This window comes from Malaya genurostris, chromosome 3 (assembly GCF_030247185.1).
Source record: "Malaya genurostris strain Urasoe2022 chromosome 3, Malgen_1.1, whole genome shotgun sequence".
NCBI lineage: Eukaryota > Metazoa > Arthropoda > Insecta > Diptera > Culicidae > Malaya > Malaya genurostris.
This window is the reverse complement of record NC_080572.1, coordinates 234,483,031-234,508,403: the sequence shown is the minus strand read 5'-3', so window position 1 is coordinate 234,508,403 and position 25,373 is coordinate 234,483,031. Positions and strand designations below refer to the sequence as shown.

The following is a 25,373-nucleotide window of genomic DNA, read 5'->3' as shown; positions in this document are numbered from 1 at the left end:
CAATTCTAAATGAAGCAAGCTTTAGGTCTAAAAATGCGTAATTCTACATTATTTATAGGCGATATTTACTTTCGTCAGAAAAAACAAAATTCAATATAAAAAAGTTCACACCTCTATGTGGGCATCTTGCTCAATTATTTTTGTCATTTCACTTCTAGGTTCACGCTGAATGCAAACTGCTTAACATGATTGAACTTTACGTATGTAATGCTGTATTCCAGCCACTTTTATGATAATATTCTCATGTCTGCAAGTTTGCATTTCAAACAGTTTATCTTGCCCAACTTTTTTGCAAGTTTTGAATTTTGTCGTGAATACGACTTACTTTACTATGGGGCGCCTTTTCAAAATTAGCCATATGGAAGAATGGGCAGAACTTAATCGCGAATATCTCGACTTGTATTAATGGTAGCAACATAATTCTTTCACCATTTCATCAAAAATATGATCAGGAATTCAGGATAATATTTTGAACAGTGTGCGATAACCACAAACAACTCAAAAATTAAGTTTTCTTAAAATTTGAAAACAACGCGGAAAACTTTTTACTTTCGCTTGGGTTTTTCGCGCAAGGACGACGATTTTGAGATAGTCAGGCACATATCTTCAACTGAATGCGTATAAAAGGGGAACCGTGGTCGAAAATCGATCATTTCTTCTTGTGCGTTCGATGGAAGCAGACGTCGTGGGAGTGGAATCATCAACCAGCAGCGAGAGAGAATGCACCTTCTGCGTGGTTAATAAAAACCTCAAACGCTCAGGTCGCATCTCTCATTCGCTTGCTGGCCATCGAGGCGCGAGGACCAGCCAGCAGCAGCAGCGGGAGTTAAATTTTCCACCAGCAGCGAGAGAGAATGCACCTTCTGCGTGGTTAATAAAAACCTCAAACGCTCAGGTCGCATCTCTCATTCGCTTGCTGGCCATCGAGGCGAGAGGACCAGCCAGCAGCAGCAGCGGGAGTTAAACTTTCCACCAGCAGCGAGAGAGAATGCACCTTCTGCGTGGTTAATAAAAACCTCAAACGCTCAGGTCGCATCTCTCATTCGCTTGCTGGCCATCGAGGCGCCTGGACCAGCCAGCAGCAGCAGCGGGAGTTAAACTTTCCACCAGCAGCGAGAGAGAATGCACCTTCTGCGTGGTTAATAAAAACCTCAAACGCTCAGGTCGCATCTCTCATTCGCTTGCTGGCCATCGAGGCGCGAGGGCCAGCCAGCAGCAGCAGCGGGAGTTAAACTTTCCACCAGCAGCGAGAGAGAATGCACCTTCTGCGTGGTTAATAAAAACCTCAAACGCTCAGGTCGCATCTCTCATTCGCTTGCTGGCCATCGAGGCGCGAGGACCAGCCAGCAGCAGCAGCGGGAGTTAAACTTTCCACCAGCAGCGAGAGAGAATGCACCTTCTGCGTGGTTAATAAAAACCTCAAACGCTCAGGTCGCATCTCTCATTCGCTTGCTGGCCATCGAGGCGAGAGGACCAGCCAGCAGCAGCAGCGACGGAGAATGCACCTTCTGCGTGGTTTAAATCCTCAAACGCTCAGGTCGCATCTCTCATTCGTTTGCTGGCCACCAAGGCGAGAACCAGCAGCGACTGAAACTGGATTCTGAGTGTTATTGGATCTAAATTTAGGTCTTGAACTCAGGGTCCAGTTCTCTATTCCAGACTTCTATTCGGTTGTTCTTAAAACCATAATAATACTCCTAAAGAATTATGCGGAATTTACTTTACTGTACCTCTATACAACCCATTTTTGTCGTGAATACGACTTACTTTACTATGGGGTGCCTTTTCAAAATTTACCCTCTGAGAGAGTGATAAGAATCAGAACGCGTTCTAAGGAAGAGAACAAAATATCTGCTGCTGTACAACAAATCGTCCGGGAAAAATGTTCCGAAAAGTGGTGAATATCGCAGTGAGTTCCTCAATTTGGTCCTTGTGAATGCTAGAAACGAGTCCCTTCAGCATATTGATAGTTTCTTTCAATAAAATATGCAAATCCGAAATGAAATAATCGACATTAAAATTCTGTATGCGGCTATTTTTATAGCCGTTAGGACCGCCCATTAGTGAGAAAGCTACAAACGAAATCAGGTAGAAACAAGCCTCTCAACAAAACTTGAATCAGTTTGGATTGTATCGCCACTGCGAGCAGATGTGTTTTGTGTCGTCTGCACGCTTTCGACAAGAGCGCTTACGTCACAGCTGCCAGTCATTAGCATTGGGAAAAAAACAACGATGGAGAGCATTGCACAATATCAGCCGTTCTAATGGCTCTAAAAGTTTTCTAAAGAACTATTAGGATTTGTTGTTCGCAAATCGTAGGGAAATATCCTCAGTTTACGGCAAATCAAGAACAGTTTGCTTAGATTTGTGCACTTTTCGCTGTGTGAAACTCACAGTAATCGAGATCAAGTGAAGCTTTCTTTGTTTTTGCGAAAAATGTTCCAGAGTTTAATGTCGTAGAGAATTACGCAATTTGACTTTTCTGAATGCTAGAAACGAGTCCCTTCAGCATATTGATAGTTTCTTTCAATAAATTATGCAAATCCGAAATGAAATAATCAACATTAAAATTCTGAATGCGGCTATTTTTATAGCCGTTAGGACCGCCCATTAGTGAAAAAGCTACAAACGAAATCACATAAAAGGAAATCTCTTAACAAAAATTGAATCAGTTTGGATTCTATCGCCCCTATGAGCAGATGTGTTTTGTGTCGTCTGCACAGCTAGTTTCGCTTTCGACAAGAGCGAATTCGTCACAGCTGCCAGTCATTAGCATTGGGAAAAAACAACGGTGGAGAGCATTGCACAATATCAGCCGTTCTAATGGCTCTAAAAGTTTTCTAAAGAACTATTAGGATTTGTTGTTTGCAAATCGTAGGGAAATATCCTCAGTTTACTACAAATCAAGAACAGTTTGCTTAGATTTGTGCACTTTTCGCTGTGTGAAATTCACAGTAATCGAGATCAAGTGAAGCTTTCTTTGTTTTTGCGAAAAATGTGAAAAAGGGGAATGCGTGCATAATTCATACAATTGATATTCGGAAGTGTTAAGGAACATGTCAGTTGTTTTCGTATTCACGACATCCAGTTATGTCTCTGACATTACCCACCCGCCTTTTATATCATTGTTCTTAAAAAAATGAAGAGACCTGCATACGCTGACCTAAAAATTCACGAGGCAGCTAAAACTATGTAGATTCAGAAGCAAAATATTTTTTACAGCAAGGCTTTCAATTTGGCTTATCATTTTTTGCCATGCGGAGAGCATAATTTCGCTAATTTTTCTTTCACAAGAGATTTGTAGCAATTTCGACGATTTTTAAGTCCGATACAATTTCGACAGCCGTTTGGAAAATTTTTGATAAGTTGAACAATTGTTATAATTACTCCCGTTTTACATGATGATGTGAAATTTTTTTCAGAACTTCTATAACTGCTAGTGAAACATGAACAAGTTGGCGATTTGCTGCACAATTGTTTTAGATGTACTTAAAGTTATTCTACAGTGATTTTTACGGTATTATTGTGAAACTTAACAGTGATAAGTTGCACAACAAATTTTAATATATTTTAAAATCTTTCTGAACATATCTAACATTAAAAACAATTCCTAAACAATTGTAGAACATCTTGAAATTTCAATAAGTTTCATTTGATACTTGAGCAAATTCCCCATGTATTTTTGAACATAATAATTAAATTCAGCTAGATAACCGAACGAATTGAAAATCTAATCTTCAAATCGAAAGAAATCCATCTTGCACAAAAGCGATTCAGTTCGTTTACAAAAGTAATTGAACACTTACCTTAACCTTACGGGAATCACCGGTTCCAGTTGCTGGTAGTAAACCACACTTGCCGGTATGATTATCGACACTATCGCCATCGTCCATAATAAAACTTTCACTTTCCGGGGAAACTTCCATACGAGGGCCAGCAACACCAAAGTTCCGAGAAATAGCTGAAGATCCGCATCCAGATACCAACCATGAATGAAACATATTTCCTCATCCGATGGAAAATTATGCAGAAACAGAAAATTTTTCCATCCATATCTCCAGCATATTCGCTGTTCCAATAAGATGGCTTTGAAGCCGTTGAGTCTCAAATCCATATTCGGTAGGCCATCTTCGATCAGGGTCAGCAGGAGAAAGAAATAGTATACGGGCAACAAACGGATAAGTCGATTTATTATCTTTGATCGGAAGTATTTAGAATCAATCTGGGGTTTCTTTTCAATATCCTTCAGGAAGTTAACTGTCAGCAGCATCCCGGATATGCCGAAAAAGCTTTGAACGCTTACCGGTGCTGTCTCGCCCAAAGTGAGCAGGAAAGGGGTTTTCGTCCACTGCAAATAAGGATGAATTTTCGATAACGCATGGGAAGCAACCCGACAAATACCTTTTCCACGAACTCTGGATTATTTAATGGAATGAATAAGCCGATAATCGTACAATGCACAATCAACGTATAGATATTGATCACTACTCGAAGTCCGTCAATATATCCGAAATCTTGATAAAGTTTGCTCTTCGATTCCTTTAACAGTCGATTCCAGTTTCGTTGAATTGAGAAGGACGTAACAATTAAATTATCTGAAAATTTGAAGTAGCATCAAAGCACATTCGTTATGTACATTTTCTGTTAGGTACCTTTGAGAGAGCAGTCAGCAAACAGATCTATTGCAGTGGTGCCTAATGTAACTAATGTGATTGTAATTAGAATTGCTAGAAACGAAACTGTCAGCCAATCTATAACACGTAGGTTAAAAACAATTAAGTCATTGATTTCACTATTATCGAGGACGATAGCATTATCAAACCTGCGCTCCGGTTTTTCAACGACTCTTCACTGGTGCAATACATAATTTCCGAATAGCCAAGTTGAGTGAAGTTGTGGTCCCGCTTCAGTCGGTTGTTCACGCATGAATTCAACAGTTTTCCATAGGTCTGATTATACGGTTCAAATTCATTCTTCCAGTAATCGGACGGAACCGTGAACTAGGTAAATTAGGTTAATAAAACCTGTTTTAATCCATCTAGTGGTGTAATGATGCCTTTCTCATGTACATATAATATTGTGGTATTCTATTCAAATATTTTCTCTTCGATTTTTGAAAGAAACCAAGGTATTGTTTATGCATAACATACAGAATAAAACAGTGCTTTGATTGCGTAAGCCATCCTTAAGAGAACAAAATGGGTTCACTATTATATGCACTTCCGGCACCGGAACCCGAGAACCGGTATAATCGCGTCGGTTCGTACAGCCACCAACTAACAAGACACACAAACTCTTCTAATACGCACCCTATAACTCCGGATTCGGAAGTCGGATCCGGATGAAATTCAGGAATTTCGTATGGGACCGGGAGACCTTTCATTTGAATCTAAGTTTGTGGAAATTGGTCAAACCATCGCTGACAAAAGTGAGTGAGATCCATTTTGGTACATATGACCACTATTTCTGGTACTTCCGGATACCGGGACCCAGGATAGCCGGAATCGGTTTGTTTAGTTGCCTACTGATAATGACTATCGATTTGTGTAGTTTTGAGACCAGTTTAGAAAAATTTTCACGTTTTTTGCTTCGCCGGTTTAAGTGACGGTGTACAATATTGAACACACTTTACCCTATAATTCCGGAACCGGAAGTCGGATCTGGATGAAATTCAGGAATTCCGTATGGGACCACGAGACCTTTCATTTGAATCTAAGTTTGTGGAAATCGGTCAAGCCATCGCTGACAAAAGTGAGTGAGATACATTTTGGTACATATGACCACTATTTCTGGTACTTCCGGAACCGGATACCGGGAACCAGGATAGCCGGAATCGGTTTGTTTAGTTGCCTACTGATAATGACTATCGATTTGTGTAGTTTTGAGACCAGTTTAGAAAAATTTTCACGTTTTTTGCTTCGCCGGTTTAAGTGACGGTGTACAATATTGAACACACTTTACCCTATAATTCCGGAACCGGAAGTCTGATCCGGATGAATTTCAGGAATTCCGTATGGGACCACGAGACCTTTCATTTGAATCCTAGTTTGTCAAAATCGGTTCAGCCATCTCCGAGAAAACCTAGTGAGATTATTTGACACATACACACACACACACATACATACACACACACACACAGACATTGCTCAGCTCGATGAACTGAGTCGAATGGTATATGACACTTGGCCCTCCGGGCCAATTTTCACTAGTCGGTTTTTCAAGTGATTGCATAACCTTTCTATATGAGAAAGGCAAAAAACATGCAAATTTAGTTAATTTACAAAGTTTAAAAATTATATACAAAGTTGGGACTCATAAAATCGATTGTTGTATTGCCTAAGTTCCCGTTGAACTTTCCGTTGAATACCGTGTCATTAATTTCTTGCAAGTTATTTAGGCTATCTTTCAGTATGTGGAATGCAAAGTTTGTCACAGTGAACACATCATATCATTTTGTTTTGTGTGTTATTATGTTGCCTGGGTAAAGCGCTATTCACACTAGGCCGTGACGTATCCGGAACGGGACTGGACCGGATCTTGTCCGGGTTACGCTTCAAATTTGTTTAATGCAGCTCAATGTGAATATTCTCGCTAGACTCGCTTACTAATAGCAACGGTAGCGACACGGAAAGTGCACGGTATGGTGAGAATATTTTACAAATAAATCCCAGCACGCTGCGGTCCCGTTCCGGATACGTCACGACCTAGTGTGGATAGCGCTTAACTCTGAAACTTCGCATAAAAAAAGACCGCAGAAGGGTAAACCGCATAACTCTGAGAATTCGCATAAAAAAAACGCATAACTCTGAAACATCGCTTAAAAAAAACCGCATAACTCTGAAAATTCGCATAAAAAAGTCGCGTAAAAAATAACCGCATAAAAAAAGACCGCATAAAAAAGACCTAAGTGTATATGTATTATTGGATATGCACTGAGCTAAATTTTCTTTTTCACATTATATGATATTCTAATGATTTTACACTATTAGCATTTCCAATAATAGTTACAAGATGTGTTCAACATCATGTCATTTTTCCTGGGGAAAATACGGGAACATTTGAGTACTTTATCTGAACGGTCTTATTTAATATCGTTAGTCTGGGTCCCTTCGCATTGTTCCATTCCGGGCAATGAAAAGGCAGACTCATTGGCTAAAGTGGGCGCATTAGAAGGTGATATTTATGAAAGACCAATCTGCTTCAATGAATTTTTCAGTATCTCTCGTCAGAAAACTCTCGAAAGTTGGCAAACTTCATGGAGCAATGACGAACTGGGACGATGGCTACACTCCATTATCCCTAAGGTATCGACGAAACCTTGGTTCAAGGGGATGAACGTGAGTCGTGATTTCATTCGCGTTATGTCACGACTCATGTCAAATCACTATACATTCAACGCACATCTCCGGCGTATCGGGATCGTGGAGAACGGGCTCTGCACCTGTGGCGACGGTTATCAGGACATCGAGCATGTCGTGTGGTCGTGCGTAGAGTATCGCGACGCCAGGTCGAAGCTACTGGAATCCCTCAGGGCCCGAGGTAGACCGCCTGAGGTTCCGGTTCGGGATGTGTTGGCGAGTCGGGATAGTTCATATATGCTTCTCATATACCAGTTTCTCAAACACATTAATATACAAGTGTAATCTGTTACATCTGGCTTAGAAAGTTCCTCCTATTTATCGACGTTGTTTCAACTGTGGCTAAGAATTATTTCTCAACTGCAGGTTCGACACTAACTTCCGCCGATTATCCCGATTCCTCATCTGTCCACCATCTTCATCGGAACTAACAAGATCTTTTTGCTGTCACTAACCTTCGCTTCCCCTCTCCCCGTCTCTTCACCATCTCGATGTCAACTAATTAGATCTCTGTCGTTTTAGTCATTTCATTCCCATATCCCCTTTTTACTCCGTTTTACGCAATATTTACTTCGCTATATTTTTTTTTTTCATTTTCTTCTGTAACAACACCATCATCGCCCACGGAAACTTATCAACAGCATGCGGGCCACCCGCCGGGTATTCGTAACCTGGGGGTGTTTCCCGCGGACCCACACGGACCGAAGAATGCGGCCAACATGAATATTCACCAACGCCATATGGAAGACTCTCATGAAATATTCAGATCACCGGCCGATCACCACATGAAGGCTGGATCTGCCAAAGTCAACCACTGCGACCCAAATATGACATTACTTAATGATACAACCCTAGTTTTAAGTTAGTCGTAAATTTTAAATTAGTAAAAGCCCTTGGCATCTTAGAGCTTAAGCAGTGTGCCTTAAACATTATATTCTTGAATAAAAAAAAAAAAAACATCATGTCAAATATATGAGATAATCTTATGAAACACAAAACCCTTCTTAACGTTATTTTTACAAGATTTCCATATAACGAATGAAATTTCCAGTCTAAGTGAAATTTATTGGCGCGTCTTATAACCATTACTAGATATCCGCACAACATACATTGGAACAATTTATGAAGCGCATATTATATTCACTTCGAATTTATTTATATAGGTTCATATATACCATATGACTAGTTTTATAAAATTTATATATATATATATATATATATATATATATATATATATATATATATATATATATATATATATATATATATATATATATATATATATATATATATATATATATATATATATATATATATATATATATAACTTTCAATGGAGGACATCCGGATAGCAGATAATTGCCAACTACTACTTTTCTTTGAGGATTCAAGCTATACTAGTATTCCATTCGGTAAGGGAGCACCTCATGATATTTGCGAAAGAGAAGTGAGATCCCGAGACTGAAAATAAAAAAAAATGAATCTTACTAAACAGATAGAGTAATGAAATGTACCGGATATATATTTCATGGTCCGTTAACGCATATCCTTGAACGAAGTTGGATGAGCTGTCTTGTCAGCGATTTAAAATTACATTGAGATGCGAAACTTCCTGAAAAAATTGTCTGGAGCAGTTGATGAATATCGAGGACACAACTATTCACGACTTTCATCTAATTTCAATATAAATTATATGGGATATTTTTATAACTTTCATTGTGATAACGTCCATTTAGATTTGACGTACACATTAAATAAAGATTATAAGTTTCCATATAATTTCTATGAATTATATTCTGCATATGATTCATATGACAAATCTAATGAATATAAATAAGATTTTCATTTCAGTGTGGACAATATAAAGATAATTACTATTCCTTGAAAACCCTTATAGTATGAGTATTTTCGGAACGGGTTTGATGAGTAGATGTCAGAACATGATGTTTAAAGTCGTTCCGAAATCCAAAATGGCGCCACGTTGCGAATGGAGCAAAACCGCACGTTCCGTCGTGTACTAGTTTTGCATTGTCATTTTGTATAACGATTTGAATGTTTTGACATTCATCACCCTATAATTTCGGAACCGAATGTCGGATCTGGATGATATTGCACAGTATATTTAAAAAGAGCATTTAATTTGAATCATGATTCGTGAAAATCGGCTTAACCGTTGCTGAGGAATCGAAGTGAGTTCCGTTTTTGGAAATTTTCTACACTATTATCGGTGGTTCCGGAAGCGGAAACCGAGGACAAGTAGTCCCAAAGTAGTTTTATATGTTCATTAACTAACAAGATCTACACGCTGCCAAAAAATTACCTAATTTTAAGTACTTTTCACTCAATAGAAGGGTTGCGTGCAGGAAGCCAATTTTGGGTAAAATGCGTTTTACTTATTTTTGAGTAAAAGCATCAATAGTACTGATTAGGTAGAAACTACGCAAGCGATATAAAAATCAACTTGGGTAATTTGATTTCAGTTTTCGTTCGATGGTTCTATTCAGCTGCTGGAACTGCACCGTTGAGCGATTGAACGCATCTCAATATCTTCCATCGCCTGAAATGATATAGCGGTGTAATTATTATTTAAAAAAGAAATTATACAAAGCTACTCACACTGCGATTGATGACAATCATTGAATTATTCTTTCAAAACTGGCAATTTTACAAAATAATTTCACTCACTTTAAATCTGACCGATAGTTTCTGCAATGCAACACACAAAATTTTTTCACCCAACAGCAACTTATTGAAGTAAATTACACTGTTGAGTGAAAACTACTCAATCGATACAGTACTTTTCACCCAACTATTAAAAACATGCTTGATTACTTCACGTTAGGTGAATTTAAGTCAACCGTTGGGTTTTTTTTGGCAGCGTGTACCAACTAGATGAATTTAGCAGTAAGTTATAGAAAATGTGCACCACGTTTCGCTATCGCTTGTGGAAAAATACTCATCAAATTGAAAGTTTTCACTAATCGTACTGTAATACCGGAACCGGAAGTCGGATCTGAATCAACTTTTTGAGGTTTTTTAAAAGAATTTTAAGACCTTTTATTTGCTTCTTAGTTCCTTCTTGGTTCAGCCATATCTGAGAAACGTGTGTGACTTTTTTTGATGCATATCACCCTGCAATTCCGGAACCGGAAGTCGGTTTCAAATGAAACTCAGTAACTTTTTATGGTACCTTAGGACCTTTCAGTTGGTTTTCACAGCGATTGCAAAGCCTTTCTATATGAGGAATGCTTCGCGACGAAATTAGTTGCATGCATTCTTATGGAGACATTCACACATAACGTCACCGTCACGGAACGTCTTGACGGACGGAACATGTGAACATTTCAAATCAAGCATGAACACTAGTATTCTTTCTATACTAGTGTCTTATCAAAAACAGTTGCGATTTCCATTTCTAAAATATACTTACTCTGTGCTTACTAGTAAACTTCGGATAGTACAACTGTTGACGATCAGTCTCGCTAACTTCAGCCAGTTCCTTCTCGCAATCCTCGACGCAAAGACCCCATTCCAATTCGTTTCGTAGGAATCCAGACTCGATTCGGATCAAATCCTGTTAGCGGTGGCATGGGAACAACACATTAATGCGGTGCACTGGTGATTACACAGAAAAGAACTTGCCAGAGGATGGACTGTCTTCGTTTCCAGTAAGACATTTACAACACAGAAAACAGCTGACAAGTTAAACCGAACGCATTGTTCGTAATCATCATACTGAAATAACGGGGGAACAAATTTTGTACTGGAAATGTTCTTCACACCCGCAATCAATAGAACCAAAACCGTCCATAGGGATGTCATATTCATAAGTATACACCTACTCCGTTACTGGCGGAATCTGTATTTCAGATTCGATCTTCGTTTGATCTAAACTCCGGCAAACGACACTTCGCACTAGTGGCATTGCTAAACTGCCCAATGATATTTCTCTTCTCAGGCGCTGTCTCAACTGAACAAAATTCATTCATCTGTCGGGGCTAGCGAAAATTTAATTTCCATTAGATGTGATTAGCTGCATCGTGTCATACTTTTATGGCACGTTTGAAATTAGAATAAGTATCTCAGTTAAATCACAGACATGACCTGATGAGTAAGTCCATCCAGCTCATGCTTTGTCATTTTTCCACGTTGGCATTACTAACCTATTCGACTGCTGCAGATTCACTCTCTTGCGACAAATTAACCACATTGTGGATGTGAACAATCGGTGTCCTGATCTCTGCTCCTGTAATTCCAATGAAGTATGTTAATTGAAATTAAAAAAAAAACGATCGCGTTGCACAAATTTCACAACGAACGTCAAAGCTAAAGGTCAATTCCAAAGCCATTTGAAAGTACAATGTAGTCCAACGGAAGGAATCGGAACTATCTTCATTGATAACTTATAACTCCTCGTTACTCCCAAACCGGAAGTTCGATTCAGGTAAAAATCGGCCCATCTCCAAGAGAATCGAGTCCACATTTTTGTTACATACACACACGCATAATTATTGAGCCTAGATAAATGTAAATGATGCTTTAGTTATTGGATTTTTCGGAATTGTTTCGGACCAATAATCTAGTCAATTACTAGATGGCTTTATTCCACTCGAGCCTTTATTATAATTTCACTTTTTTCCTACGCAAAACACTTTTATCTTATCCTTGCCATTATGCTAAACTTTCGAATTTTTACTGCTTCAGTAACTGATGACGAAGAACGAAGAAAGGTGCTCCCAAGCCGGAGCCGAAAAATACAATAAACAAAGCGGTGAGTTTATATCGGTTGTTCAGGCTGAACGGTAAGTTCTGAAAATATATTGATTAAATGTTTTATAAATGCGAATTGTTATGCGAGACAGGCAAAACTGAAAATTAGAGAAGGAAACGACCATACTACTCATAGAATGCCAGAATTGACCAATTGAACATGTTAACAAAAACGAATGCTAAACATGCTATTGAATGCAGAATATATTCGATTAAACAAATAGGTTTTTGCATGTTGCTTAAAATTAAGGCGAATAAATGGGTTTAAGGGCATCTAGGATGATAGTTATCTGTTTTCATATATAGGATTATATAATTCTATAAATTCGGTAGTTTACCTCGCCGGGAATTCCACCGTGGGAGTGCGCGTGGCGGACCATATTGGTCATTCCAGTGCGAGAAACGTTTGCAAGGCGAGCGAACATTTTGAATCTGCTCAAAAACAACCAGAAATTATTAAGATTTCGCTGTTCAGTATCCGCAAATCACTTACCAGTGCTTTCTTCGAATAAAAATCTACGAGCGTGAAAATGTTTTATGACGTATCTGTCAGATCGGTGAGCAGATCACAAGCAGGGTTGTTTTTATTCACCACTTGTACAAGCGAGGAGCAGAGCTGCCAAGAAAATTTATTTGCACTTTGTTTCATTATCCCCGTGGCTTCCCAGCAGGAAATGAAAAAAATTATTTACCATCTGTGATGCATAACGTGTATGATAATTGTGTGGATGCAAACGAATTTAAAATAACTAGTGCATAGCATGCCATGACAAATTGTGGTGAACATCAATGCACCAGGTCAAGCGAGATGTAAAAGAATTGCTTTGCACATTTCACCATACAGGTAAGAAGTGTACCGCTCTGGGTGATTCCGTTTTCAATTATTAGTTATAAAATTCACATTAATCTGAGGAAATCTTGGTGGCACGTCTCAAAAACAAGTCAGTTTTAAGCATGATCATGCAAATTTGTAGAAATCCGTGTTTTGTTTTAGAATGTTAAAAAATCTGTGATATGTGACAAAGAATCTGAAAAGCAAAAAGAATTAAAAATCATTGGTTTTCTAAAAAATCTGTGAATGAACATCAGAAGAGGTACTAAATGCAAATGATAGTTTCTCTTGGTTTACTTTCTTTCGATAATTACGGTATTATCGGCAATTCCTCTCTCTAAAACTTCATATAGAATAATGACTGAAATCATCATTTTTTTTTTTTTTTTTTTGCATAAATATTTGTTTATTAATCTTATTTTTGTGTATTACATCAACATTTTACAGTACAAGTGTTTTGACCCTTTGGCCTTTCATCTTTGTTGTTCATACGATTCGTTATTAATATTAGGTGTTTTAGTTACTCTTGTTTTACATACTAATGTTTAATCATAATATTTATTTTAATTATTTATAAAATGTCTACCTACTTACAACTATCCCTAACCTAATACGTACAAATTTTGAATTATTTGTATTTCAGAGATTGAGCACCTATCTTCAAATTTCGTGCAGAATTGTTCGAATTTTTGTTCTAGTGTATCCAGGGAGGCCATCTCATGTACTTCACTAGTCCTTGTCCAAGGGGGTAGATTTAGAATCATCTTTAAGATCTTACTTTGAATGCGTTGAAGCCTACGTTTGTGTGTTCGTGCACAACCCCGCCAAACAGGGACTGCGTATTCAATTGCGGGGTAGATGATTTGTTTATAGACAGCCATCTGATTCTTCAGGCATAGTTTTGATGTTCTACAAATCAGCGGATACAGAGACCTAATGAGTATGCTGCATTTTTGAACGATTTTGTCAACATGTGCCCTGAATATCAGATATCTGTCAAAGGTGAGTCCTAGATAGATAACTTCATCGGACCATTGAATGACCTCATCACCGAATCGTATTCTGCATTCGTCTGATGGAACAAGTTTTGGAGATCTTGAATGTGGAAACAAGATGACCTGAGTTTTTGCTGCATTGATCACAATTTTCCAGCTTGTAAAATATTCCGTTAAAGCGTCCAGACCTGTCTGTAGTTTATTTTTCAGCGCATTAATGACACGACCTTTGTAAAGAATGGCAGTATCATCAGCAAATTGTGACAGAACACCACTACCTGGAAGAGGTGGGATGTCTGATGTGAAAATGTTGTATAGAATGGGACCTAGGATACTTCCCTGGGGTACACCAGCAGGAATAGTAAATCTTTCTGAAAGTGCTTTATTCAGAGAAACCTGGAATGCTCTATCTGCAAGATAATTTTTGATAATTTTAATAAGATACATGGGAAAATTATACCGATGCAGTTTGAACACCAGTCCATCGTGCCACACATTATCGAATGCCTTTTCAATATCCAATATTGCCATGGCAGTCGTTTTGGACACTGATTTGTTTTGCTGGATGACGTTGTTAACCCTTGTGAGCTGGTGGGTGAAATCATCAACTTTCGATCTGCATTTATGAATTTGTTTGAAAAATACAGCAATATGCCGTAATAATTGAAAGAGAAAGTAAACAAAAAGAAACTCCAACAGTTGCACTATTTATGTACCATTTAATTCCACTATTTCACTGTCACGTTACTACACTTTTACAAAGCCACTATACTTTAATGAAGCATAACAAACGTTACAATACAGATACGCGTATTTCGGAATGTTACTTACATCCTTCTTCAGTGTATCGGTTTTATAAGTTTGTGAAAAAGAAACTGTTATTTGCACTCTTTCTAATGTTTATCGAGAAATATGGTAATCCTGGTGAGACGTATTGTTTTGATAGTCCCACGACAAAAAAACCTAACTACAAAATGCAGTTTCCCCTTACAGAGAGTTTCCTGTGGAAGTTGATTCAACTACACCCAACCAACCAAAAGTTCCACAATTACTTAAAATGTCCACTTTCTTGCTGCTTAAAAGTACACGCGGAACTTTTGAGAACTTGAAAGTACAGATCAAGTTCCGCGTGAATTTTCTAGCTGCTTAAGAAAACACGTGGCAATTTTTGACAGTTCGAAGTACAGAACAAGTTCCGCGTGAACTTTTTCGCTGCATAGAAGCTGAACAGTGTATTCTAGAAGCAGCTTAGAAGTTCGTTCCGCTGCGTCGCGCGAACTTTCAAGTGTGGATAATTACTTAAAAAATGGGCTGCTTAGAATGTTATTGATTAACTTTGAGAGCTGCTTAAGACCCGGTGAACAACCGCAACTAGGTTAAAACCGGGTATAAATAAACGATATAAAAAAAAAAAAAGAGCTGCTTAAGCCAAATCAGTCCCTTTTATCCGAACTTTTGGTTAGTTGGGCATATTTAGTTGGAAGTCACCTACTAATTTTGTTTAATCGGATCACATTTATTATCAAAATTAACCAAAACGTACGAATCAAACAACCATACAATATTATTGTTCAGTTGTGATATTAAATACAAACAAATATATTTTCAAAATCACTTGATCATAGTTAATTTAACAACAGGTTTGAAACAAAAATAGTTTCTGATAACAACAAACATACATGAGGTTAATTCAACTATGAATGTCGGTTATTAAGAGACTTCGATTTGTTCTTAAAATGTTTCGTGTATACTATACTCCATTTTATTTTTGTGTGTACTGTATTTCATTATGGCGTCTGACATCGAGTACATTCGAGTGGAGTACCAGGATGATTTTTTTTCACGAATGAAGACCTTTTCCGACTCATGCAGTCTTTCCAGTTATCTACTAAAGCAGTTAATGAGTTTGTTGGTAAGTTTCATATACCTTATGATCAAAAAAGAACTTCTATTCTCTCAACGTTGGCAACACTTTTATACACATTCTGTCAAATTTTGACGCATATCGTACGATTAGTTTTTGTTTGGCGTCTATACAAAGAAGTTGAAAAATTTTCGTGTGGCGATTTTTATAATGGATAAAAATTTAGATTTTTAGGCCAACGTTGAGAGAATAAAAGTTTACCGATTGGACAAGCGAGGGAGTTTTAAAATGAAAATTCCGGTTCTTTTTTGATACCTTATGATCAAAAAAGAACCGGAATGTAAAAATAGAGTTTATGTGCAGTGATATAATGCATATGGTTACTTGGGTTGTGCGTTCCTGTCAATTTCTTGACAAACAGTTTCACAGTAAATTCAATTTGGGAAATCAGTTTCAAATGAATAAACTCTAAACTGATCATACATTTTAATTGTTAAAATAATTTCTTTCAAAATAATTTGCAAAGTAATTTCCGATACTACTTTTATTTAAATTTACATCCATTTTTAAATTTTTTTTACATTTTATTTTTTTTTTTATTTTAATTTACATACATTTTTTATTTAAATTTACATACATTTTTAACTACTTTTATTTAAATTTACATACATTTTTTTTTAATTTAAATTTACATACATTTTCACAATTTTTTTTTTTCAATTTAAATTTACATACATTTTTTTAAAACAAAACTTTTGATTGATGCAATTAGCGCGAGACAACTGAATTATTCACATTCCACAAACATGCCCTGATATCTTAATTAGTATCCAAGGAGTGCAAAAGTCAGGCGACTTACGCCAATCGCCATTTCACTGCACTCCAGCTAGAGGAATGGATGATGCTAACTAAGTTCAATAGCTTACTAAACGAAGTTCAATAGTTTATGCTGGACTTCTAAGAAGAACTGGTTATTTAGTAGTTCTGTATATCCGTAAAATTTGAAGAAATAAATATATATATATATATATATATATATATATATATATATATATATATATATATATATATATATATATATATATATATATATATATATATATATATATATATATATATATATATATATATATATATATATATATATATATATATTCAGTTATGTAATGTTTTTATTTAAAAATAATCTGAAAATCAGCACGAAAACGTGAAAACCCTTGAAGAAATCGTATTGACAATTCAGCCCGCATCTTCTCTCTCGATTTCGACAGACTTACGAATCAACCGGTTGTAGGCGAAATTCTTTCGGAATCGGTTGTTGCACTGGAGTTGGAATTTATTCGGAATTTACGATTTCCACATGGAATTCCGAATGCAAATTTCATTCGGATCTGATGTGGGCTATTTTGTATGGTAAGAATCGGGCAGAAACAGAACCGTTAATAAGATTATCTGCCGGAAACGGTAGCAAATCTGTACATTCCTTATATAGTGCTGCAGACATTGTTTGTTGCAGGCTTTTGGAAATCGAGTTTTTCGCAGACTCGTCAAAATTTACAGACTTTTGAAATTGCCGCAACTTTTTTTTTTGCTCGCCAAGTGCAATATTTTTTCGGATTTACTGACTTCTGCAACCCTGTCTGAAGATACTGGAAAATTTTTACCACTATTATTTCGTAAATTTTATAATACATTGATGTTGATTGTTATTGAAACATTCTATAGTTTAAGAAAGAGAACTTCGGAACCAATAAAACGTAATTAAATTTCCATATACTTTTAAAATATTGTTTTCGTAATTTGACTTTTGATATCAGTGCTTAACGCATTGTAAGAAAATAAAAAAAAAACAGATTGGGGACTCCAATTGGTAGTCTTGCGTCAGTAATATTTTGTAATATTTATGCCAACTAAGTTTGGTAGATTTTAGAATTTTCATTTCTTTTGCTAAACAAAAGTCTGGGTTTCAGTGAATACAATTTTCCAGTTTATTAATTCATGCAACTGTTTCCGTATCTGTCCGGCTGCGATGTGTGCTTTTTCAAGTGTTCTCTGATTCCATTCTGGCAATTGAAAGCGTGGTAACAAACATGGCAGATGTACGGGCGTTGTCCTAGTAAGTAGAGAAAAGATTAGCCTTCTCTATTTTTGACATTTACTTACGACTAACCTGTATGAACTCGAACGTGTCGCTGTAAATGATGAATGTCCACGAAACTTTTCGCACAATGCTCACACGTGAATGCTTTTTCATCGGAATGCAATCGTTGATGATTTCTCAAATTTGATGTGCTGTTGAAGGCTTTATTGCATTTCATACATTTGTATGGTTTTTCACCTAGAAAAATAAACTCCGTAATATTATCCATCGTTGTTCGAAACAAGAAATCAACAAACCTGTATGAACACGAATATGTTTTTTCAGATTGCCCTCTTGGTTGAAGGTTTTCGGACATTTGTCGCACTGGAATAGACCTTGGGGACCGTGAACGCGCTAAAATAGTTGCTATTATTTTCAAATCACGAGAAACCTTCAATCCAACATACCATATGGGACTTCAAATGCGGCGCACAGTAAAATGTTCTATCGCACAGATTACACGAGAAAGGCTTCTCCCCTAAATGTTTTCGTATGTGATATTTAAGATTGTTTCCCTGAACAAACATTCGATCACAGTACGGGCATTTATGTTGCTTGTCTATTTTATGCTGTCGCATGTGTTCTCTCATGTATGTCACAACCCGACCGCAGATTTTACATTCTTCCGGTATCTTCAGATCTTTACCCTCCGTACGTGGTTTCGGTGGTCGTCCTCGACGTTTGCCCGCCTTTGTTAAACTGATCTTTTTCGTTTCTTGTTTACGCTTCTTCAGGGGTTTCTCGTCTTCTGAAGTACTACTGCCGTACTTCTCATCGTTATCATCGCCGAAATCATCTCCACCTTGCCACTCAAAATCGCTAGAATCAACGTCGGAAGATGCCCTTACGGTGGCTTTCTCCTTGGCCTTGCGACTCGCACGGGATTTCGGTACGTTTTCCTTCTCGTTATCTTTACTTTCATGCTCGGTTGGAGAATCTTGATCCAATTCAATGGGTGTTGGTGAATCTACCTTAGCAGGCAAAATATCCGGTTTTTTCTTAGCCTTTCGAGTAGGTTTTTTCTTTTTCTCTTCTCTCACAACTTCCTCGGGTGGTGCTTCGTCCAACCTTACTTCTAGTTTAGAAGAGAGGTCTTCGAAGATATCTGTGCCCTGATGGTCACCTGACGCCATGGGATCTTGAAAACTAAAAGGATCGTATTCCATTGCATCCTGCTCTGCTTCATTTTTGATTACAAACTCTACCACCTTGGGTTTGGAGTGCTCATCAAACGCGTCGATTCTCTGACGACAACTTTCACAAATAGGCGATATAAGACCACATACTGGGGTGATCTGAGAAAAATAATTAAATTAAATTGTGATATCAAAATATAAAAACCATTCAGGGTTGAAAGCTAATTAAACAAATAATAATAAAAATGGATATCCAACTATCAATCATATTTTTTTATCCTAAATATTCATAATAGTAGAAATAGGGCTCCAATTTATTATTGTTGTACAGTTTGAATGTTGAAGATGCATTGTAAAAATTGCGCGCACGGCATTTCAAAGAAATTACACTTCAAACCCCTCGTACATCTCACCAGAAACTGATATCTATCAATCTTGAAACGTAACATGTAAACAAACCAACGGTATCTATCCATCTTACAGGCGATTTCTTACCTCTACTCGGGTGCACTTATAAATTTTGTTCAGCATTCGTGTATCGTCCGCATCGCAAAATATAGATTCCATATCTCCTTCGGACGTGCCACATATTTTGCATGCTTTTTCCGTTTTCACAAATGGGCTGCAAATGAAATACTCTGAATCAGAAACTGATCCCTTATCACATCGGACGCAACGTCGCACCAAGGGCACTTTCATTTTATTAGCAATTCGAGCCAGCAGGCAGGCTTCTTCGGGAATAAATTGCCAAAACTTACCTGTCGACATCTGTCAAACCTGCCATTGTCGCAGATTTTAAGTGTTATTCACGAGAAAAATACAAATTCCTTCGCAAAATGTTCATCACTTACAGCATCGAACTAATCTCATATTTGTTTTGACATTTGCAGCCGAACAAGTGAACCGCTGCTCCAATAACGCACATGTGTTACGGATTCGAAACGACGGTGGTGAATAAAGCATGCACTGTCAATTAGGAATACGCAACCCGCAGCATTTGTTATGATAAGGTTATTCTACGTGAAGCAGAATACTATCTATAGTGATTTTCACTGGTGGTTAACAAAGATTGCGATGCGACAAGATAGCGACAAAATGCCGCAAAGAAAACGAAATGGTTCTTCGCATCGATTCAACCCATTCGAGACCACAAATCAGAAAAATATTTTTTTTAAATTGGCCGTTAAGGCTGGGAACCATTTCGCGGTTAATTTTAACTTTTGGTCGAAATCTGACACTCGAGCGGTTATTTTGTTGTTGTCAAAAATGGCATGGTTATTTTTGACGGATCGATGGTTATTTTCCGACCCTGAAAAAAAATCTTGCAACGAAAATTCTAATATTATATCTTAATTTCAAATTTTTTCCAGTGGAAAATAATCCCAAATAACTTTACGTCCGTCAAACTTTGCAATAGGCCGCAGTTTTAGTTAAATTTAACTACCTGACACAAAATAACCGCTCAAGTGTCAGATTTCAACCAAATGTTAAAATTAACCTCGAAATGGTTCATAGCTTAAATGGCGATTGTTTTTATACTTTATTATGATACTTTGTATCAATCGACGTCTTTGTCTGTAAAGCCTCGTGCTTCACTCGGAACATTAACAATATTAGCCATACAATTAAATTGCTAAAAAAATTGTAAATCGTCTACTCTAAAAATTCAGTCGTTTTTGACCGATACATACTTGTTGATGCTTTTATTGAACAAACAAACAATTCTTGTTACTAGAGAATATTATCTTTTAAATCTGCAATTGCCTCTAATCCATCAGACGATTTAGTTCTCTTTTCGCTCTAATTCTTGATATAAACATGCTGTAAACTTTAATACAACAGATAGCGAAGTGGTTGGAACAGAAGTCCAATACTGCATACTGAAAATCTTACAAAGCAAGTATTAAATTTTATAAATATGACGAGAAAAACTAGACAATAAGTCCGACGCAATTTAAAAAATCTGTGAAATGGAGGACTGAATATAAAAGTTTCAAAACTTGAAAGTTTGCAAAAGCTGCTAACAAAAGAAATCGGCGCCTACCGAATGTCGTTGGTCCACCGAAAAACGAGCTCAAAATCGATATGAAGCTAGAGACACTGGACCCATGTAATGCGACCTCAACCTGTATCTGTAGTATTGGGGGGGTGCTCGGATCTCGACTTCGGCAACAACAAAAACGATTTCTTAAGGCTTGTCGATTCGAACTCCCACGACGTTATCAGTTGCTGTTTTTTTTTCTGCCATTGAAATTCTATGCTAATTTTCTGAATAAATATTTTATTGTATTTGTATTATGGTATTTTTCATTTCACAGATTTATAGGAAAATCTAAAATATTTCCCTTTTGACTTCAACCAATATTTAAAATAGAATTTTCTGGTATCTATATTTGATATAAACTGAAAGGTAAATGTGTTATGAATAATACATTACATTTCTTCTATGAAACACGTAACTCTTACTGGATTATGCATTAAACAGCTTTTAAATGTCAGTCCATTAAAAGCTACGTGAAAGGTAGGGTGGAAAATATTCACATAACTTTCCACGTAACTATAACATAATTATTATTTTGAGTGTAAGAAATGTAATGCATATACGGAAATAAAATGAAGTGGTGATTCACAATTGAATCTTTGTAATAAAAAAACAAATTGTTTGTTTATTTTTAATTACTGAAGGCTCAGTAATTCATAAATTTCACTTCGTTGCTTTTGTCGAATATTCAGTAAAGGTTATGCCGAACAGACAGTAAACTTTTTGCTGACAATTTCGATAACAACTGACGTTTGTTGAATTCGAGATTGCCGAGACTTCGCCAATTTGTCTTTTGCCGAGATGATTACCAAGTACTCGGCGGTACAAATCTCGGTAATTATTTTGCCGAGATTCAGAGAAAAAAGTGTGTAACAGTTCGGCTGAAAAGTTCGTATCGTTTAATAGAAACACACATTTTTTTGACAAAATTCGTTTTTTTATTCAACATAATTGCCATCAGAAGCGATACAGCGATTATAGCGATCTTCCAACTTTTCGATACCATTTTTGAAGTACGATTTGTCCTTTGCCTCAAAATAGACCTCAGTTTCAGCGATTACCTCTTCATTGCTTCTAAATTTTTTACCAGCGAGCATTCTCTTGAGGTCTGAGAACAGAAAAAAGTCACTGAGGGCCAAATCTGGAGAATACGGTGGATGAGGGAGCAATTCGAAGCCCAATTCGTTCAATTTCAGCATGGTTTTCATCGACTTGTGACACGGTGCATTGTCTTGATGAAACAAAACTTTTTTCTTCTTCAAATGAGGCCGTTTTTTTAAATTTCGTCCTTCAAACGCTCTAATAACGCTATATAATAGTCACTGTTGATGGTTTTTCCCTTTTCAAGGTAGTCGATGAAAATTATACCATGCGAATCCCAAAATACAGCCGCCATAACCTTACCGACCGATTGTTGAGTCTTTCCACGCTTTGGGTTCGGTTCATCGCGTGCAGTCCACTCAGCTGACTGTCGATTCGACTCCGGAGTGAAGTGATGGAGCCATGTTTCGTCCATTGTTATATATCGACGAAAAAAATCGGTTTTATTTCGATATAACAGCTCCAAACACTGCTCAGAATCATCAATTCGTTGTTGTTTTTGATCGATTGTGAGCTCACGCGGCACCCATTTTGCACAAAGCTTTCTCATATCCAAATATTTGTGAATAATATGTCCAACACGTTCCTTCGATATCTTTAGGGTGTGAGCTATCTCGATCAACTTCACTTTACGGTCATTGAAAATCATTTTGTGGATTTTTTTCACGTTTTCATCGGTAACAGCCTCTTTTGGACGTCCACTGCGTTCATCGTCTTCGGTGCTCATATGACCAGTACGAAATTTTGCAAACCACTTACGAATTGTTGCTTCGCCCGGTGCAGAGTCTGGATAACACTCATCAAGCCATTTTTTGGTATCGGCGGCACTTTTTTTCATCAAAAAGTAGTGTTTCATCAACACACGAAATTTCTTTTTTTCCATTTTTTTCACAATAACAAAAGTAGCTTCACTCAAAATGCAATATCTCACAAACTAATAATCAGATAGCTGTCAAATTTATACACGTATCTTTTGAAGGTTGGTACTAACTGAAAATGGTATGGATTTAATTCTAGTGGCGCCCTCTCATAGAAACGATACGAACTTTTCAGCCGATCTGTTACTAAAGTAAGTACTATATGAGGTATATATAGCAGCTATTGTGTTTTATTAAAATCCAACTACGATTTCACCAACCAACGTAATTGTGGCACTGACCGTACATATAATATTTTCGGAAGTTGAACTCTGATACATCGAAATAATGTATCAAATTGATGAGCTGACTTGTCTTAAGTGCATGAACCTCAGATACCAACCCGTGTACAACTTGACAGCTCCCACACATCGAGAATATAAGTAAAAGTTTTGGTTCTCTTGTTTCACAATGGCGTCGCAAATGGAATAACATTTGGAAATAACGTATCTGTTTTTCGACAATCTGCGGTTTTAATTTTTATATATAAATAAGTAAAATAAATTTTACTATCATTTCTTGACATTAATAAAATAATTATGGTGATAAGTTACTATGGTTTAGTATAAGTATAATTTTTCTCTTTTTATCAATAAAAGGTTTAAAAGTAGTTCATCACATTTCAATGAACAATGAACGTGAATTAATTTATTCTACTGAATCTTGAAGAAAAATACTACACACTTAATTTTTTTAGCTGAGTCTCGGCAAAAAAATGCCGAGATTCGCACAGCCGAGTAATCAGCAATCATCTCGGCAAAACTAAAATTACTGAGCGTCTCGGCACCCTCAAATTTGACAAACGTCAAATATTGCCGAAATCGTCAGCATACGATTTACTGCTTGCTCCGTGAAACGTTCACTGAATATTCGGCAATCCAATAAAACGAAAAAATGAAAAAAAATAAATTACCGAATCATCAGTAATTAAAAATCTAGTGAATTAATTTTGTTTGAAATTTCTCAACATTATAAACACGCCATTCAGGATCAAAAATTCATTTTATTGACACTTAAAGGAGGCTCACAAATTTGTTGCCAGTAGTGCTTGAAGCCTCTACCTGAAAACATGTAGCATTAAAAAAACGGCGTTTCCGGATGCGGCCACCTTGAGTCGAACTGGAAATATGAAAATAAAAATAAATATATATATATATATATATATATATATATATATATATATATATATATATATATATATATATATATATATATATATATATATATATATATATATATTGATTTTTGGCTTACAAAAATGTTCAATATTTAATGATGCATATACGGTATTGTTCAAAAAATAAACTTACTTTGATCCATTGAATTATTCCATGCATTGGGATATTTTTTCGCATATCCCCCAAAGTTTTGTCTCGAGGACGCTTTGAGCCCCGTGTTGGGTGTTTTCCCTTATAATCGCGAGTACTCTGATAAAGTCGCTTTTTATAAAGCGAAACATGTCACTATATTTATTCAATATTTTTACTTGCAAGTGGTTCCACGCTTCTTCGAAGATTATCCATTTTTTCACTCGAGAATTTCATCAGAAAATAATCGCGCAATGCGAAGCGAAAATGTAACGCGGCAATAAATGACAGCTGTCGTGCTGAATCTCGGCCACAGCTAGCGCATATTCCGAAATCTCGGCAAATGTCTCTGCTGATGTCGGTATATCTGTTGTTTACTGATAAATTCAGCAAGCAATTATGCCAAATTTCGGCAAAGTGAAGCATTTTACCGAAATATCAGTGAATGCATTTAACGAAGTTCAGAAAACTGCGTATTGATTACTGAGCAATCAGCAAATTTACATGTTGCTGATCAGTTTCGGCATTTTATTATGCCGAGCTCAAGAAATGGTTTTAAGTGTGTACTAATTAGCAAACTAAGATTAAATCTATGGTTCCCTCATCTTTATCCGAGTCGTTAGAAGATCATCCAATGATAACAAATACTCCTACAAATGGCTTCTGAGTTCCTTGCTATCAAAATGAAGAAACTTTTCTTCGTTATTTTCATATACAAAGTTATTCTTCTTTCTTTTGAATGCGCAAAATAGTGATTCAAACCCGTTTCCTTTTGAACGGTTTGAAGTTAAAATTGAATTATTTTGATATCCTTATGTTGGGCTTTTGATGTTTTCAAAACTGGAAACGGCAATGGAAAACGACGTATTCTTGTATTTAGGGATGTCGGAAATTTCGAATTACTCGATTATT

General features: G+C 36.7%; 3 protein-coding genes across 3 annotated transcripts; all 3 read right to left on the bottom strand.

Annotated features, from left to right (window-relative positions):
• Positions 1 to 3,802: 3,802 nt before the first annotated feature.
• Positions 3,803 to 11,283, bottom strand: LOC131434244 (regulator of hypoxia-inducible factor 1-like). The gene is made up of 6 exons (XM_058600898.1): positions 11,209 to 11,283; positions 10,789 to 10,932; positions 4,823 to 5,000; positions 4,653 to 4,751; positions 4,402 to 4,595; positions 3,803 to 4,348 (listed from the first exon to the last, which is right to left on the bottom strand). Exons 1-6 carry the CDS (start codon positions 11,281 to 11,283, stop codon positions 3,803 to 3,805), a joined length of 1,236 nt encoding a protein of 411 aa, XP_058456881.1.
• A 666-nt stretch (positions 11,284 to 11,949) lies between these two features.
• Positions 11,950 to 12,716, bottom strand: LOC131436138 (cytochrome c oxidase subunit 7C, mitochondrial-like). The gene is made up of 3 exons (XM_058604653.1): positions 12,622 to 12,716; positions 12,467 to 12,560; positions 11,950 to 12,167 (listed from the first exon to the last, which is right to left on the bottom strand). The coding sequence occupies exons 2-3, from the start codon at positions 12,551 to 12,553 to the stop codon at positions 12,051 to 12,053; spliced, it is 204 nt and encodes a 67-aa protein (XP_058460636.1). The 5' UTR covers positions 12,554 to 12,560; positions 12,622 to 12,716; the 3' UTR covers positions 11,950 to 12,050.
• A 5,067-nt stretch (positions 12,717 to 17,783) lies between these two features.
• LOC131438510 (zinc finger protein 271-like) lies at positions 17,784 to 19,988 on the bottom strand. Its single transcript, XM_058608589.1, has 6 exons — positions 19,854 to 19,988; positions 19,591 to 19,717; positions 18,367 to 19,254; positions 18,217 to 18,313; positions 17,990 to 18,157; positions 17,784 to 17,932 (listed from the first exon to the last, which is right to left on the bottom strand). The coding sequence occupies exons 1-6, from the start codon at positions 19,877 to 19,879 to the stop codon at positions 17,811 to 17,813; spliced, it is 1,428 nt and encodes a 475-aa protein (XP_058464572.1). The 5' UTR covers positions 19,880 to 19,988; the 3' UTR covers positions 17,784 to 17,810.
• Positions 19,989 to 25,373: the final 5,385 nt, after the last annotated feature.

Excerpts from the sequence above, each read along its gene's own strand:
- LOC131434244 (XM_058600898.1), bottom strand. The coding sequence starts at position 11,283 with ATGCCACTAGTGCGAAGTGTCGTTTGCCGGAGTTTAGATCAAACGAAG. Across the intron at positions 4,596-4,652 it reads TGCTGACTGCTCTCTCAAAG|ATAATTTAATTGTTACGTCC; the intron begins GTACCTAACAGA and ends TCAAATTTTCAG. Across the intron at positions 4,349-4,401 it reads ATCCAGAGTTCGTGGAAAAG|TGGACGAAAACCCCTTTCCT; the intron begins GTATTTGTCGGG and ends CCTTATTTGCAG.
- LOC131436138 (XM_058604653.1), bottom strand. The coding sequence starts at position 12,553 with ATGTTCGCTCGCCTTGCAAACGTTTCTCGCACTGGAATGACCAATATG. Across the intron at positions 12,168-12,466 it reads ACGGTGGAATTCCCGGCGAG|AACTTACCGTTCAGCCTGAA; the intron begins GTAAACTACCGA and ends ATATATTTTCAG.
- LOC131438510 (XM_058608589.1), bottom strand. The coding sequence starts at position 19,879 with ATGGCAGGTTTGACAGATGTCGACAG. Across the intron at positions 19,718-19,853 it reads GGTTTGACAGATGTCGACAG|CCCATTTGTGAAAACGGAAA; the intron begins GTAAGTTTTGGC and ends TTTCATTTGCAG. Across the intron at positions 18,314-18,366 it reads CGCATTTGAAGTCCCATATG|CGCGTTCACGGTCCCCAAGG; the intron begins GTATGTTGGATT and ends CAACTATTTTAG.